The sequence below is a fragment of the Corythoichthys intestinalis genome, chromosome 22 (genome assembly GCF_030265065.1).
Source record: "Corythoichthys intestinalis isolate RoL2023-P3 chromosome 22, ASM3026506v1, whole genome shotgun sequence".
Classification (NCBI taxonomy): domain Eukaryota; kingdom Metazoa; phylum Chordata; class Actinopteri; order Syngnathiformes; family Syngnathidae; genus Corythoichthys; species Corythoichthys intestinalis.
Genome location: NC_080416.1, coordinates 2,579,350 through 2,596,257, shown reverse-complemented (window position 1 = coordinate 2,596,257; position 16,908 = coordinate 2,579,350). Strand labels below are relative to the sequence as shown.

The window sequence follows — 16,908 nt, the reverse complement described above, 5'->3', positions numbered from 1 at the left end:
TGATGCGGCCATGAAGCAAGGCAGTTGTCATCCCGACCCTTTTTACTCTTTGTAACACTTAAACATTATACTACAACCTAGTATAGCAAACAATAATCATTTACTGGTTATATCAATAAGAGAAAAATATTGCAGTATGTAATATTTATGGTATATATGAGCACAAGCAAATATTCAATCAATCAAGCAAATATTTAATCAATCAACCCTCGATAATTACCTCAACATTCAGGTAAAAAAAGTCATAGTCAAAAATACTCACGTACAAGTAAAAAGGTATTTAAAGTGCTTGTGACTGCATATAAAAAATCCTAAATAGCATTATCATGTGAATTAAAATCATATTTTGAGAAGATTCGACTATATACAACAATTTGGCAAAGCGCAGATGTCGAGAAATTAGTCTTTTAATCTGCCGTTCAGCCCCACCTGTCATTATAGCGCTCTAGCGTCCCCAGCTAGAGGATGATATCGGCAGGGTCACGATTTCAGATGATTTAGAATTCAGCCCATCGTGGGGGGAAGATTCGGAACGAGGAAAAATGCGACATAAAGCAGCAAAATATCATCAATGTTTTAATCTCTCTACTCCAATATTTTTACAGGATATTCTTTTTATCTAATTATTTTTTTCCCCAATTGCTAAATAAATGGTATGTCATGACGAATAACAGTCCTGTGCTCAATGGAATATGAAATATTAAAAATGCATTTATTCAGTACGACAGGGCAAAATTACTGCATAATGGTCAAAACAGTCGACATCTTAACCTCCCGAATGGTATTTTACGCCAGCGGAGTTTGTCCGGCTTTTGTCATTTCCCTGCACCGGCCTCGGAGACTGAAGAAAGAGCGTAAACAAAGCAGGAGGTGTGACAGCTAGCCGACAGGCTAACCCGAACCGAGCTGCGTTTCCAAGTCTTATTCACGCCTTTCGAAAAGGAAAAAGCACACAAAACTACCCCGGATCATGTAACACGGCGGTGAGGTTGACTGTCTTCACCGACAACTTGCTGCGAGCAAGTTACAGGTCGTTGTTCCCCTACTGCCTGCGAGGGGGAAGCATCTGGAGAATGACCGCTGAGCGGCTGTTCCAATCTTTTTCGCCTTTCGAAAAACGAAAGAAAAGCACAAAACTACCTCAAGTCATGTCACACACGGCAGTGAGGTTGACGGCCTTCACCGATCGGCGGCGAGGAAGCTCTTCGTTCCCCTGCTGCGGGCAGGAATGCTCGTTGAGGGGGAAGCAGCTGGAGAATGACCGCCGGACAAACTGGCCGACGCCGGGGAACCCCAAATGACCTGATATGACCAGGACACCCCCCCAAAAATGTCCCCAAATGACCTCATATGACCAGCACTGGCCCCCCAAATGTCCCCAAATGCCCTAATATGAACAGGACACGCCCCCAAAACTGTCCCCAAATGACCTCATATGACCAGGACACGCCCCCCAAATGACCTGATCTGACTAGTACACGACCCTAAATGTCCCCAAATGACCTGATATGACTAGGACACGCCTCCCAAATGTCCCCAAATGACCTGATATGACTAGGACACGCCTCCCAAATGTCCCCAAATGACCTGATATGACTAGGACACGCCCCCCCAAATATCCCCAAATGACCTGATATGACCAGGACACGCCCCCCAAATGACCTGATCTGACTAGTACACGACCCAAATGTCCCCAGATCTGATATGACTAGAACACGCCCCCCAAATGACCCCAAATGACCTGTTATGACTAGGACACGCCCTCCAAATGTCCCCAAATGACTTGATATGACTAGGACACGCCCCTAAATGTCCCCAAATGAGCTGATATGACCAGGACACGCCCCCAATTGACCTGATATGACAAGGACGCGCCCCCCAAATGTTCCCAAATGATCTGACACGAACAGGACACGCCTCCCAAATGTCCCCAAATGACCTGATATTACCAGGACACGACCCGAAATGTCCTCAAATCAACAGTAAGTGGCCTGATATGACCAGGACGTGTCCCCCAGATGTCCCCAAATCAACAGGAAGTGACCTGATATTGTCCTCGAAATGTCCCCAAACCAACCTGGGCAGGGATAAGAACGTCCAGCAAGCGAGTGGGCGGTCATCATGTGCGCCAGGGTGTAACAGCCCCGTCGCTTCAGCGTCGCGGCACCCCGGCAGTAGTTTGATTACTGCGGTGTTCATATTGTCTGTAATTTGACCCTTTGCATTAATTTCTTGTACCATCCTATAGAAAAGTGGTTCCAAATGTGTTTAAAATATGATGCCGAAAATCATTCCAGCCCCGTTGCTCTACCTGTCTTTGAGGCATTCCATAGTTCGGCTAGGGTTAGTAGGGTATCTAGCAATTGTTTACTATCTAAAGTTGTTTGGGGGATATTAAGATTACTAACAAATAAGTCAATCTTTTCTTCATTATGTTCATTCTTCACCGAGTATAAATTTTTTTAGTAGCTATAAAAAGTTTCGTTAATTTTTTTGACGGCGCTTTAAAGACCCTATGTGATTGAATATGCAGGCGTGATCATAGGACTTCCGACTGCAAGATTTTGTGTGGTCATATGTAGAGGTGTGCAAAATTTCCGATTCTTAGATTATTCGCGATTCGGCCGTGGAAGATTCGAGAACGATTCACAAACATCCAAATTCCGATTATGCCAAGTAAAGCGGAAGTACAACACACTCAGCGCGCTGCGCGGTCTTCAGGACGCAATGAGGCATGGAGCGAGAGTAGCTAAACATCATGCTTCTCATTACCCGGCCCCTCGGGTAATGCCAATGCTCAACTCACGGCTCTAGCTCAACTCATGCCACGAGATAAAAAAACACAACAACATTCCTGACTGCTGCCGAAAAGCTGCTACAAAGTACATCCACATAATGTTACGGTAGATATCATTTATATAGGACTAGATGCAATATAGATTCTGTAGCGTTAGCGGCACATCTACAGAAAGCCAGATTCGGGCGTTAGTAAACGGCCGCCATCTTAAAGCAGTACACTTCCCTGCAAGGCTTTTGTAGCGGACCTTTCAAGCGAACCTAATTAACTTTTTATCTAAAATACTCCTAAATCAGTAAAATATTGACTTGAATCTATCTTTAAAATAGTTTTAGAACTTTCACATGTCAAAAGTAAACAAAAGGGAAATTACGGAATAACAGGAGCAATTTTAACAACTTTAACGGTTGATTCACAACATTAAATTAATTGAATGTAGTTTAAAGCTGCTGATACAGAATGGGGACTGGAGTTTTTTATTTACTGTTATTTTTGTATATTTGTTTACTGTTATATGTTAACTTGATACTGAAATTGTAGTTTGGTTTAGCCTGAGAGTATTTTTGAACAATTTTGGAACTGATGTACAAAACATTTGGAAAAAAGAAAAAGAAAAAAAAGGATGGGGGTGCATCAATAATCGTTTTATAATCGAATCGGAGCATCTGAATCGTAATCGAATCGTTAGGTGCCCAAACATTCCCAGCTCTAGTCATATGATTATACTGTATTGTTACATCTGATTGGTATGATGGAGTCATTTGATTATTGTTGTGAGATCTCATTGAGTAAGAGTTGCATTTTTTTGCCATTACAGATCCACTCAATTAAAAAGTAAAAAATATGGCGTGGTAAAATTACTCTTTTAAGTTAATTATGACCTTATAAGTAAATGATGACCTGAATGACTGAGATTGTTACCTATTTAACAATCGCACATATTTAGTAATATATGTCAGATTGTCATCGCACACCTGTTACTTGCAAGAAATGACTGTAGCTTGTTTTTGAAAGAACATCTTGTTCCCAGGAATGTCATTTCTGTGCCATTTTTTTTTCAACTTTTTGCCCCTAAAACATTTTAATTTTGATTCACATTACAGGTGGGAAAAGTTCTGACGTGATTCATACTTGTCATGCTTATTTCCATCATCAAAACCGAATATTTTAATAGTGGCGTGAAGACTTTTTATAGTCACCGTGTATCCATGGTGAGTCTGTATATCAACACAGACGGAGGCCGCATTCATCATCTTGATACAACTACGACATCCGAAAGTACACTTTCATATAGATAGAGATTATCTTGTCCCGTTAAAAAGTAACATTTACACAAAACAATGAAAAATGTATGTTTTTTTTCTTTGTTTATATCTATGAATTTAATACCCAGAGCGCTGTAAAACAAAATCCCATTGCAGGGTGAAAAAAAGGAACCTATTTTCACAACACAAGATTTATTTTGCATCTTCCCAGCAAAAGGTGTTTCAAGGGCAGTATGAGCAATGCCGCTTTTTTTCCCCCTGAATGTCCTTGCGAGTTTGTATCACAGAAGTGTTTTACTATTTTATCATTAAAAGCGAGTGTAAAATGTTCTTCCAACACAAATTTTGACAGGGTGATAAGGTAATAAACTGCATTTTTATTTTTTTGTGTGTGTGTGTGTGTTTCCAAATAATGTTAACATTACACTGACTTGGTATTTTGAGAAGACAAAAGTGACTATATACAGTAGTCTTCAGGTTAGGTGACTAGAGACTGTTAGACTGCAGAATCACAAAGCTTCAGACTCTCGGGAATGAGATAAAATGGCATATCAGACCACCTCGCTTTTCCCGAGCTAAAGTCAAACCTTGTCTCCTTTAAATGCATGGACTTTTCCCCAAGCTCAGCACACAAGCTTGCGCCTTAATCCGGGCAGGCAACATGGTGCGAAGCGGGTCTGGGTGCAAGAAAAAGCTTTTATGTGGTGATGATAAAGCTTCATTTGATGTTAGAAAAGCCAGTTTTTCTGTGACAAACGCTTTCAAGAGACTGCAATATTCCAAAATTTTTGGCTAAATCCAAGGTGCAAGATACACCGTTTGTCTCTTTGCATTTATCAGTATTTGGGTTAAATCAGTTTGATTATATATATATTTTTTTTTAGCAGAGCAAATTTGCCATTTTCATTTAAGTCGTAGATGTTGATCTAGTATCCGATACTGTCACTTTTTTTTTTTTTTAACCTCAGGCATAGACTACATAATGATATTGACGGGACAGAATACCCAAACACTGCGCCATGCCTTCAAGTGGGGGCCGTCCCACACTCCGCTTCAATTGGTCGCAGTTATTCTCAAACACATGCAGCGATCCAACGCCGGATTTAGGTTGAAAGAGTGCGAAAGTTGTACTGCATAAAAACAGGAAGGATTGTCTCAGGAGTGATTTTTTTTTGAGGATTCAAGGTACCGTAATTTCCCGGATCTAAGGCGCACCCGTGTATAACGCGCACCCCAAATTTACTTGTAAAATCTAGGGAAAATTATTGTACCCGTTTATAACACGCACCCTAATTTTAGCACCAATAAATAAAAGAATACAAGAAAACAGAGCTCGTGTACAGATACAGAAATGTCATTTCACTGAATGGTGAAACACAGCACAAGCATAGCACATTGGTAGTTCAAAACATTACCATAAACTGACAATATTTACGGTAATAATATGATTTGACAACTTCTCCAACTTAACAGAATCTAGGAGAAAACAAAACAGATGTGACTTTTCTTTTAAAGGCTGCTGTATAACTCGGTCGTTTCATCATGATGAATGAATATTTCTTCCATGGATTCATAGGTAAAATGAAAGTGAGAACGTAAGTCGGAAATCCGAGAACGCTCATCGCTTTCGACACGACAGTAACAATAGGAACTATTGTTATTTGGGTTTGAGTTTCCCGACGGACAGATATCGTTGACGGACACACACAGGAAGTCTGTTGTTACGTTTGTTATGGTCCGAGTTGCGGCGCTGCAATAAACGTTGATTCAAATGAGTTCAAGAAACTAAATTCTGTGCTTCATGAAGAGTGAAAAAAGCAGAATTTAACACAGAAGAAATCATTCCGCCGATCAGAGTGAAGTATTACCGAAACAAAATGGTGACGTCACGTAGCGTAATGGTCGGCAACGTAAATAAATAAATGCCAAAAATAAATGCTAAATGCCCGTTTTTTTGTTTGTTTGTTTTGTTTAACCACAAATCGAGACTGTTTTACGTTCATATTGAAGGAATCTGACCTTTTAGCGAGACTTCCGAAATGGCCCCAGTCGAACCGCCGGACCCGCGCTGGCGCAGCTCCAACGACCCGGGTCGGCGGGACTCCCGACATCCCGGCCAAAAGGCCAAACTCCGCGCGTTCACCTTCAGGCTGAGTTATGTTTCCGCTGCAGACCTGTGGCGTCAAGGAAGACCCGATATACGACCCTCCGGAGTGGCTAAGCTAGCGCAAAATTCTGATATTCCCCTTTAAATTCAATCATCGGAAAGTCAATTGCATGTGATGACATTTTTCTGTTGTCATTCTTATGTTGAGGCGGCAAAGGGGAGAAAAATGGATAAAAAGTAACTGATAGATTACTTTTAAAGCAGTGGTTCTCAATTATTTTCTGTTACGCCCCCCCCAAGCAAGACGTAAATGTTTCGCGCCCCCCCAAACTCTCCGCCGCCACTGTAAATAGTATTATTCGTCTATAAAATTACTATTATAAATACGCATCTGCCTAACATTGTGTCCTTTTTTTCTAATAAAGAAAAAAAGTAACAGATCAACTTATAATAAAGTATAACTTTATTAACATTGTTTTGTTTGTAACAGAGAAGACGTGCATCAATTTGCCTGAATTTAAAAAAAAAAAGTCACATTCAAACTGTAAAAATACACTCAAGGTATTTTTGACCATTTGATACAGAAAAATAAAATGTAATAAAATCCGTAAATAATAACAAATTCAAATTGATTAGAAACATTTACTCATGAGGACAATATGCCAAAAAATTTGACCGAAAAAACAAAAATGAATAAAGGAAAAAAAGAGTGTCCTTGGACAGAAGGACAGTTTTTATTTTTGCTGCTCACACTCAGTATTACCTCCTTTGCAATGGTGTGGAGTCATTATGCAATGAGCATGCTAACAATGCTCACTGGTTTACTGATATAACACTGACAAAGCAGGACTATTGTTGGCAATATTCGGCACGTTTTCGCTGAAAAACAATCAAGCGGCTTATCTATGAGATTGGGGTCGAATGTCTTTAAGTGGCGTCTTAAATGATTTGGCTTCTGGCAGTCCGCTATAATTATTTTCAGACACAGTAAACAGTAGTCTTTCCTCATCACCCCACTGTATTAAAAGTCAAAGCTAAAAGGCAAACGGCCCGAAAAAAGCGCATTCTCGGCGGCCGAGGTAGAACCGTAGGTGAGGGCGGTCGTCGTGACGATCACAAGCCGAAAATGGCACTTCTCGGGCGGCGACGTGAGAACCGGACAAGACAGTGGGTCGCTGTGTGAGTGAGTCCGGTCGGAAAACGGCTTTCGAAAACGGCGGCGGCACACTGCTCTTCATGTCTGTTTTCTGTGTGCTGAGTGCTCTTCCTTAGTTCAAAAATACTGCACGCACTCTGAAAATGAGAGCGCCACTGCCACCCACTGAGTGGATGTGCAAGTACACTTTATTCCAGTCCGGCAAAAAAAAGAAAAAAGAAAAAAGCATGTTCCCCGAGGACACATGCGCCCCCCCTGGCATCGCTCTGCGCCCCCCCAGGGGGGCGCGCCCCACTATTTGAGAAGTACTGCTTTTAAAGTAACTAGCTTAGCCACTCCGGAGCCCTGAAACTAACAAATATCTGACAAACTGCTTGGAATTTGTTGAAATCAACTCCGCCGACCAATTAAACCTCGCTAATGTCTAAAGCCTAATGTCAAAACGTCTAAATTTCGGGTTATGGTTAACATCATATCAGTGCCATGTAAAACAATGCATACTGACGGCACAATAATCAACAACACACAAGTGGATTGTACAGTGCAATAAACACAAAGGTGGTGGCGGGCACGGATGCGCGGCCACAACCCGGAAGTACTCCTCTCAACACACACGCGGTCAATTTGGCCACAAAACGTAGCGGCCACTAAGCACTTTACACTCAGTCGGACTTACAACGCATACGCAAACACATCACCTCACGGCATGAATGTGCAACACGCATATGATGTAGCTTGCCAAGTTGGAGCGATGACTGCCCGTCGTTGCTACGGCAAAGCTACAAAATGGCCGCGCATATAGGGGGCCCAACATTTTGCTGATACCCTCCAGAATGAAGGAAATATACTCACCTTCATTCATGGATATCCACAAATCAACATTCCCTCGCAACGTCTCAATACTCGGCGCGAATATCCACCCGCCTCAGTCCCACAACACGTGACGCGAGACCAAAACAGGAAATAGCTAAGAGGTTGTCTTGGAAACACGTACTGGGAACCTTTTATTTTAGCATTTTCTATTCAAAATGCTCCTCGAACATGACTACAATATTCTTCATTCTACATACGTTATGAGGCAATGAAAAAATAGTAACGCAGAGACACTAAGGGAGCTAACTTTAATCTGATTAATGGTGTAGAAAAATGAACGCGTTAGATTACTCGTTACTGAAAAAAGTAATCAGATTACAGTAACGCGTTACTAACGCATTCCTGACAACACGGATGGCCCCAAACCATTAATGTGCTTAAATGTAAGAAGGAGGATTTTACATTTAATTCTAAACTAGACTGGAAGCCAGTGAAGGGCCTGGAGCACAGGGGTGAGGTGCTCTCTTCTATTAGTTCCTGTTAAAAGTAGGGCTGTCAAAATTATCGCGTTAACGGGTGTTAATTAATTTTTTAAATTAATCACGTTAAAATATTTGACGCAATTAACGCATACACTGAATGACCCGCTCGCATATTGCCTCAAACAGATTACAATGAGGCCGTTTATGGACATTAAGAGTGAAGAGAATGCCACCGGCCGCTTGGGGGCAGCGCCGTTCCATACTCATGTTATTTCTTCTAAACGTGGGAGAATTAGTAGTTGTGAGACGTTTATGCTGTATTCACAATGTAATGCAAATTGCTATTGGTGCTCCACACATATTTCGGTAAGTTTTCTTTCTTTTAGAGGCAATTATGTGTCTCTTGTTGTATTTTGGGTAAGATATGTACAGATAGATGTTATACAGTAAAGGTGAGTGGACACAGGCGTTCTTTGGACCGCGCCGTTTATTGGCATAAGCTTCAGCAACTCCTTCACAACAAACATAAGTATCGTTTAGTGAAAGCACAACAAAAATAATATTCCTATCTCGCCCCCCAAAAAATAATGTTCACAAAAAGAAAAGCACTTCAGTCTATAGTAATGAGACCCTATTCTGACACACAGTTAAACAACAATGCAAAATGAACTGGCATTCCATGTCAAAATAGCTATGCAAAATACACTTAAAACTTAGACTTTGGTCACTCTATTTTTATTATTGTTATGTTTATTCTTATCATTATTATTATATTAACTCTACTTTTGATTGAAAATTTTACAAATTTTATTCAAACGAAAACATGAAAAGGGGTTTTAATATAAAATTACTATAACTTGTTATAACAGTTAAACGATAACATTTATCGTTTAAGAACTACAAGTCTTTCTATCTGTGGATCACTTTAACAGAAAGAATGTTAATAATGCCATTTGTGGATTTATTGTTACAATAAACAAATACAGTACTTATGTACAATATGTTGTATGTATATATCCGCCGTGTGTCTTATCTTTCCATTCCAACAATAATTTACAGAAAAATATGGCATATTTTAGAGATGGTTTGAATTGCGATTAATTGCGATTAATTACGATTAATTAATTTTTAAGCTGTAATTAACTCAATTAAAATTTTAATTCGTTTGACAGCCCTAGTTAAAAGTGTTGCTGCTGCGTTCTGGATTAGCTGAAGACCTTTCAGAGAACTTTTAGGACAAGCTGCATGTAAGGAGTTACAGTAATCCAATCTAGATGTAACGAACGCGTGAATTCATTTTTCTGCATCGTTTTTGGACAAAATATTTCTAATTTTGGCCATGTTGCGCAGGTGAAAAAAAGGCTAAGTGCTTCTTCTTGCGACACTAGTTGGTTCTCAGGTGGTTTGTGTCTTGCGTTTTTCGCGTGGGTGCCCTGGTCCGTTCCCCCCTACAGCATCGTATGTTGTTTCTCTTTGTGATATACTGTACTCTCCTTAACATCCCTGTTTGACTCCTCTCAGGTTCTACTCTTCGCCTTACAGCATCGCCACCAACCGCATGATTGCACAGACCTCCATCACGCCCTTCATCGCTGCTTCTCCCGTTTCCACATATCAGGTAGGCCATAATACACTACATTTTGGGAAACGGTTGCATAGCGTATGTGAAATTGTGGGGTTTTATTTGTCTATTGAGATAGACAAATACAGGGGACAGGCTGCAAAACAGCATGCGTTCTCTGATCATTTCCTCGCCTGCTCCAGCTGTGCGCGATGACATCTGTTTCTTTGGCAGAAAGCACAACAGGCATCTGAAAAGAGACAACAAAAAAATAGGATAGAAATGAGGGGAAAAAATCACTATATGTGAATTACCGCGGAAAACAAACTCCTCCCGTATCCAGTTTTTGACCTCATCCGCCGTCAGTAAGCTGATACAGTGAAGGATTTATTCATTTCGTAATGCAGTTACAAGTGCTAGCACTTCCATGAAGAAGCTCCGTATCCCTCATAGCTGTGATCTGTGTGGGTAATGAAACAGAACAGAACAGGATTGTGAAAATTGCCTGCGCGAGATGTCAGGGGCGTTAACGGTTTTCTGTCAGAGCGCATTTCACGCGACGGCCTTCGCAGAATCTAAACATCAAGCGGCGTCGCAACTGTGTCCTCCTTCTCCAGACACTATCACTTAACATTAGTGCTGCTCGGTATGCGCGAGGATAGCGTAACAGAGAACGGGGGATGAAGGATAGGTGGAACAACAGGGATGACAGATGGAGGGAAAGGAGAGTCGGCGTTGGCAATGATCGGCTCCTAGGAGCGGGATCGTGTTGCTGAAGGTTGCCGCGCCCGTCTTTGTGGCTCAGTTGATTAAAACCCTTGAAGGGTCCGCGGCGGAAGGGTGGGGAGGCGGGAGGGGATAAAAGTGGGCCAGGGCGCGTCTGTAATCCGCCATCGGAAGGCTTTCCAAATTGATTTATCAAAAACAATGGGCAGGCTTTTGAGGAATATTAATCCTTGCGGCAGCTCCGCCACGTAGCCGGTAATTTTGCCCTTCAGCCAGTCACGGCAGGAAGGTGAGTCCTTCATCTTCAGAAAAACCAGACGAAAAGAAAATGACAAAGACTTTTGAAGATGCTGGGCTGTGTAGTGTAACTAAGTGAAACGATTAATTGTCTTTGTATTGATCATTTCAATAAGTACACAATGGACATCGTCTGCCTGTCAATCTGTCTTTCTGTAACTACCATATCTACTGTAACTAGAAAATGCCATTTATTGAGAAATTGCGATGGTAGCTTTGCTTTCGCAGGTTACCCCTTGGAGTCACGTCTTGCTGATTTCAGGGTCACTTCAAGTTGATTTGGCGACATTTCAGGGTCACTGCCTGTTGATGTCATGTCATTTCCTGTTGATATTTTGACGTACATGGCCATCAATGGCATCGACTTACATATGCGTCAATGGAATCCAAGTACTTTGGCGTGAATACAATCGATATACACTCACTGGCCACTTTATTAGATGCACCTGTCCAAACTGCTCGTTAACACTTAATTTCTAATCAGCCAATCACATGGCGGAAACTCAGTGCATTTAGGCATGTAGACATGGTTGTTGAGGTAATTATCGAGGGTTGATTGATTAAATATTTGCTTGATTGATTGAATATTTGCTTGTGCTCATATATACCATAAATAATACATATTGCCATATTTTTCTCTTATTGATATAACCAGTAAATGATTATTGCTTGCTATACTAGGTTGTAGTATAATGTTTAAGTGTTACAAAGAGTAAAGAGGGTCGGGATGACAACTGCCTTGCTTCATGGCCGCATCATTGCGTAACTAGACCTTCCGAGACATCTTCAGCACCTGGCGTCTTGGACTTTCATCTAGACCTTCGAGGACAATTTTACATTCGAGGACATCTTCCATGGCCGCAGCGTTGCATAACTGAAGTGTCTGGGTCATTTTGACCGTTGTTTACATGTGCCTTTGCTTACACACGTGTATTTAGTTAGTTCCACCTACATGCTCACACATAGCCAACCAAAATCACATGGGTGTGTCCAGCTTGCTCTCCCCTCCCTCAGGGCGGCACCCTTTCTGTGTTAGGACAAACCCCTAAATAAAAATAGCAAGGAGGGTTTTTCCTTAGATCAATTTTGGGGACTATACAGCGTAATCTAGCATTTCTCTGGCTAGTCCATCTTTTGCTCTCCTTGGCCAAGAAAACAGAGTGTCTTCTCTCCTTATTTTTGGGTAATTTTACATATGTCTACCTAAGGGTCTATTTTTGAACTTGACAATGGTTTAAGGCAATCTCCTGCGATTCAAACCGAGCATCAGTATGGGGAAGAAAGGTGATTTTGAACGTGGCATGGTTGTTGGTGCCAGAAGGGCTGGTCTGAGTATTTCAGAAACTGCTGATCTACTGGGATTTTCACGTACAACCAATGGTCCGAAAAAGAAAAATTACTCAGTGAGCGGCAGTTCTGTGGGTGGAAATGTCTTGGTGATGCTAGAGGTCAGAGGAGAATGGCCAGACTGGTTCGAGCTGATAGAAAGGCAACAGTGGCTCAAATAACCACCCATTACAACCAAGGTAGGCAGAAGAGCATCTCTGAGCGAACAGTACGTCTAACTTTGAGGCAGATGGGCCACAGCAGCAGAAGACCACGCCGGGTGCCACTCCTTTCAGCTAAGAACAGGAAACTGAGGCTACAATTTGCACAAACTCATCGAAATTGGACAATAAAAGATTGGAAAAACGTTGCCTGGTCTGATGAGTCTCGATTTCTACTGCGACATTCGGATGGTAAGGTCAACAACATGAAAGCATGGATCCATCCTGCCTTGTATCAACGGTCCAGGCTGGTGTTGGTGATGTAATGGTGTGGGGACTATTTTCTTGGCACTCTTTGGGCCCCTTGGTACCAAATGAGCATCGTTGGAACGCCACAGCCTACCTGCGTATTGTTGCTGACCATGTCCATCCCTTTATGACCACTATGTCCCCAACTTCTGAATGCTACTTTCAGTAGGATAATGCGCCACGTCATAAAGCTGGAATCATCTCTGACTGGTTTCTTGAACATGACAATGAGTTCACTGTAACCAAATGGCCTCCACAGTCACCAGATCTCAATTGAATTTAGCATTTTTGGGATGTGGTGGAACGGGAGATTCGCATCATGGATGTGCAGCCGACAAATCTGCACCAACTGTGTGTGCCATCATGTCAATATGGACCAAACTCTCTGAGGAATGCTTCCAGCATCTTGTTGAATCCATGCCACGAAAAATTGAGGCAGTTCTGAAGGCAAAATGGGGTTCAACCCGTTACGAGCATGGTGTACCTAATAAAGTGGCTGGTGAGTGTATATGGCCGTCATTGGCATGGACGTACATTGGCATGGGTGTACATGGCTGTCAACGGAATGCAAGTACATTGGCATCAATAGACTCAAGATACATGGCTGTCAATGGCATCGACACATATATGGCCGTCATTGGCGAGGACGTACATGGCTATCAATGGCTAAGATTTACTTGGGCGCCAGTTGAATGTTAATGGGCTGTAAGTTTTTGGTCAAATTACAACCACCCATGTTTTTCTGCCATTGAAAATGAAGGGGGAATTTTGGCCATTAGAAATTAATAGAACGACGGAAATGGCAATGGCATGCCATTCGAAACAAATAGAAAGGTTTTGGCAAATTTTGGGGGAACCGTAGATTTTTGGCAAATTCTTTATCCAACTTTTATGCCCCTTACCTTCCTGAAATTTTTGATGGATGATTTATGTTGGATAAGAATTGTAGGACAAGATAAATGTTGAAAAAAAACAAAAAAAAACTATTGTTTCTAGTTTGCACAACATACTATCTGGTGCGCACTGGATAGTTTCTAATGCACACTACATTGTTTTGGTTTTTTTTGTGTGTGTGCACCAGATTTATTTCTAGTACGCTTCTGGTGCGCAACACATACTATCTGGTGCGCACCGGATAGTTTCTAGTGCGTACCACATACTATCTGGAGCACACCAGATGGTTTAAATGTATTTTATTTCTGTCCATGCATACTATCTGGTGCGCACCGGATTGTTTCGTGTGCACACCATATTGTTTCTGGTGTGCACCAGATTGTTTCTAGTTAGCATCAGAATCTTATCTGGTGCGCACCGGATGGTTTAAATTCATTTCTGTCCATGCATACTATCTGGTGCGCACCACATTGCTTATGGTATGCACCAGATTGTTTCTTGTGTGCACCAGAAACTATCTGCTGCACACCATATTGTTTCTGGTGCGCACCACATGCTATCTGGTGTGGACCAGTTTTTTTTTTTTTTTTTTTTTTTTTTTTTTTTGTGCTAACCAAATAGTTTCTAGTTGACACCACATACTATCTGGTGCACACCAGATGGTTTATATTTTTTCCTGTCGATGCATACCATCTGTTGCGCACCAGATTGTTTCTAGTGCGCACCACATTGTTTCTGGTGTGCACCAGATTGTTACTTGTGCGCTCTGGTGTGCACCACATTGTTTCTGGTGCGCACCACATACTAGGTGCCCACTGGATTGTTTCTGGTGTGCACTGGATTGTTTCTCGTGCACACCACATACCATCTCGTGCGCACTGGATTCTTTCTGGTGCGCACCGGATTGTTTCTAGTGCGCACTACTTTGTTTCTGGTGTGCACCGGATTACTTCCAGTGCGCACCAGAAACTATCTGGTGTGCACCACATACTATCTTGTGCCCACTGGATTGTTTCTGGTGCACACCACATTGTTTCTGGTGCGCACCAGATAGTGTCTTGTTTCTAGTGCGTGCCAGAAACTATCTGTTGTGCACTGGATAAGTTCTAGTGCGCACCACATTGTTTCTGGAGCACACCAGATAGTTTCTGGTGTGCACCAGATGGTTTAAATTTATTTCATTTCTGTCGATGCATACTATCTGGTAAATTTATTTCATTTCTGTCGATGCATACTATCTGGTGCGCACCACATACTCCTGGTGCACACCAAATGGTTTAAATTTAATTCGGAGCTCCGTATAATTAAATTAAAATATATTACGTATAAAATGTTAATATCATGAAAACAAAAATTCAATCAAGATAAAAACTTTTTTTAATTTTTTTTTTTTTTTTTTTTTTTTAATCCGTACATTTTATCTGAACATTCCAAAACCTTGGTTACGTTTGCCCATTTTCATGTTTTTATATCTCCATTCGTCCAGTATCATTGTCCCAAATATGCCATTATTTGAAATTTCGTATGAACTCTATCCGTCTTTGGTTCAGCTAGGGAGAGCAAACATTGCCTGTCTAAACAAATAGATTTGGCTTAATTTTGTTGAGCATCATGCTTGTTTAGATGCGAGTCCAAATCACGAGTTTGGGTTGACTCGGAGGATTTATTGCTCTTAGCGCAGATTATTCTATGTTTGTCTTTGTTTAATCAAATCATTTTAGCGGGATCAGTGGCCAGCCTGTGTGTTTGTCTGCTCCAAGCTGTCTAATTCTCTCCAGCACATCTAAAAATTCGCTTTGCTCCTCTATTCCTTGTAACTGTCGGCGCCCGTGTATAATACTGGTGACGGTGCACGTTTTGCCGCTTGGCATACCTTAGCAAATCCAGTTTTCCGTCCTCAAACAGATGAAAAATGCATTCTTCCGAGCCTTAATACCACTCCGCCGTGTGTTCCCTGACTGTTCACCACCTCTGAGATGACTTGTACCATGACTTAATTTGGAATTAATGCCATTATCATAATAGAGAAAGTGCCTAATTAATGGAATCTATGCACAAGTCCTATTAGCCATAATAATGAGGTAGACTTTCTCAACACCTGAGGTACTTTTTGCGACTCATTTAAACTTTAGCCATTTAATGAATGTTTAAGTTACACTTTCCAGAGTATTTTTGAATGTCAATATAAGTGGAATGTTTTAAGTTCGTATTGTTAACTGTATGTTCTTGCCTCCAGGTCCAGAGTACATCATGGATGCCTCATCAACAATATGTTATGCAACCTACAGTAAGTACTCAACCATTCATTTTCATTCAGTAGCTTCCTCTGACTCAAAAACATTTTGGTACTTTTACGTACATTCCACCATATTCCTGCTTTATTTACTTTGTTTAAAACAGACAAACTTGACAATGAGCTTACTTAGTGCAATTGAAAGTCAACAGAGAGTGACTGAATGACTTCCCACTTCAGAGTGAATCAAACTTAATTACGTGCTTTTCCTCTCTCGCTCTGTTTTTCGTCTTTAGCATTTGGCAAATTAGGTTTACAATAATCCCAAAACACCCTACTAATAATGTGTTTCAGTGTGTTTAGTAATGTTTCTACTGCGTGTCATCACTATGGTCACTGGTGACCTATGCTAGCTGATCTACACTGTTGATCAAAAGTATTGGCACCCCTGCAATTTTTCTCAATTTCTCCCACAAAATGATTGCAATTACAATGCCTTGGTAGTAATATCATTTAAATTTTGCTTGCAACGAAAAAACACATGACACAAAAGAGAATTTTAAAAAATGAAATCCGTATCATTTTACACAAAACTCCAAAAATGGGCTGGACAAAAGTATTGGCACCCTCAGCCTAATAGTTGGTAGCACAACCTTTAGACAAAATAACTGCGAACAACCGCTTCCAGTGTCCATCATTGAGATTCTTACAATGCTCTGCTGGAATTTTAGACCAATCTTCTTTGGCCGACTGCTCCAGGTCTCTGAGATTTAAAGGGTGC

The 16,908-nt window shown here is 41.3% G+C and overlaps 1 protein-coding gene across 5 annotated transcripts in view; it reads left to right on the top strand.

The window, feature by feature from the left end:
* Positions 1-16,908, top strand: part of rbms3 (RNA binding motif, single stranded interacting protein) — a 629,442-nt gene that overhangs the window by 533,081 nt on the left and 79,453 nt on the right. For all 5 annotated transcript variants that reach the window (XM_057827865.1, XM_057827863.1, XM_057827866.1 and 2 more), the window contains exons 9-10: positions 10,142-10,238; positions 16,131-16,181. In XM_057827865.1, the coding sequence (XP_057683848.1) occupies positions 10,142-10,238; positions 16,131-16,181 (148 nt within the window). The remainder of the gene's footprint in view (positions 1-10,141; positions 10,239-16,130; positions 16,182-16,908) is intronic.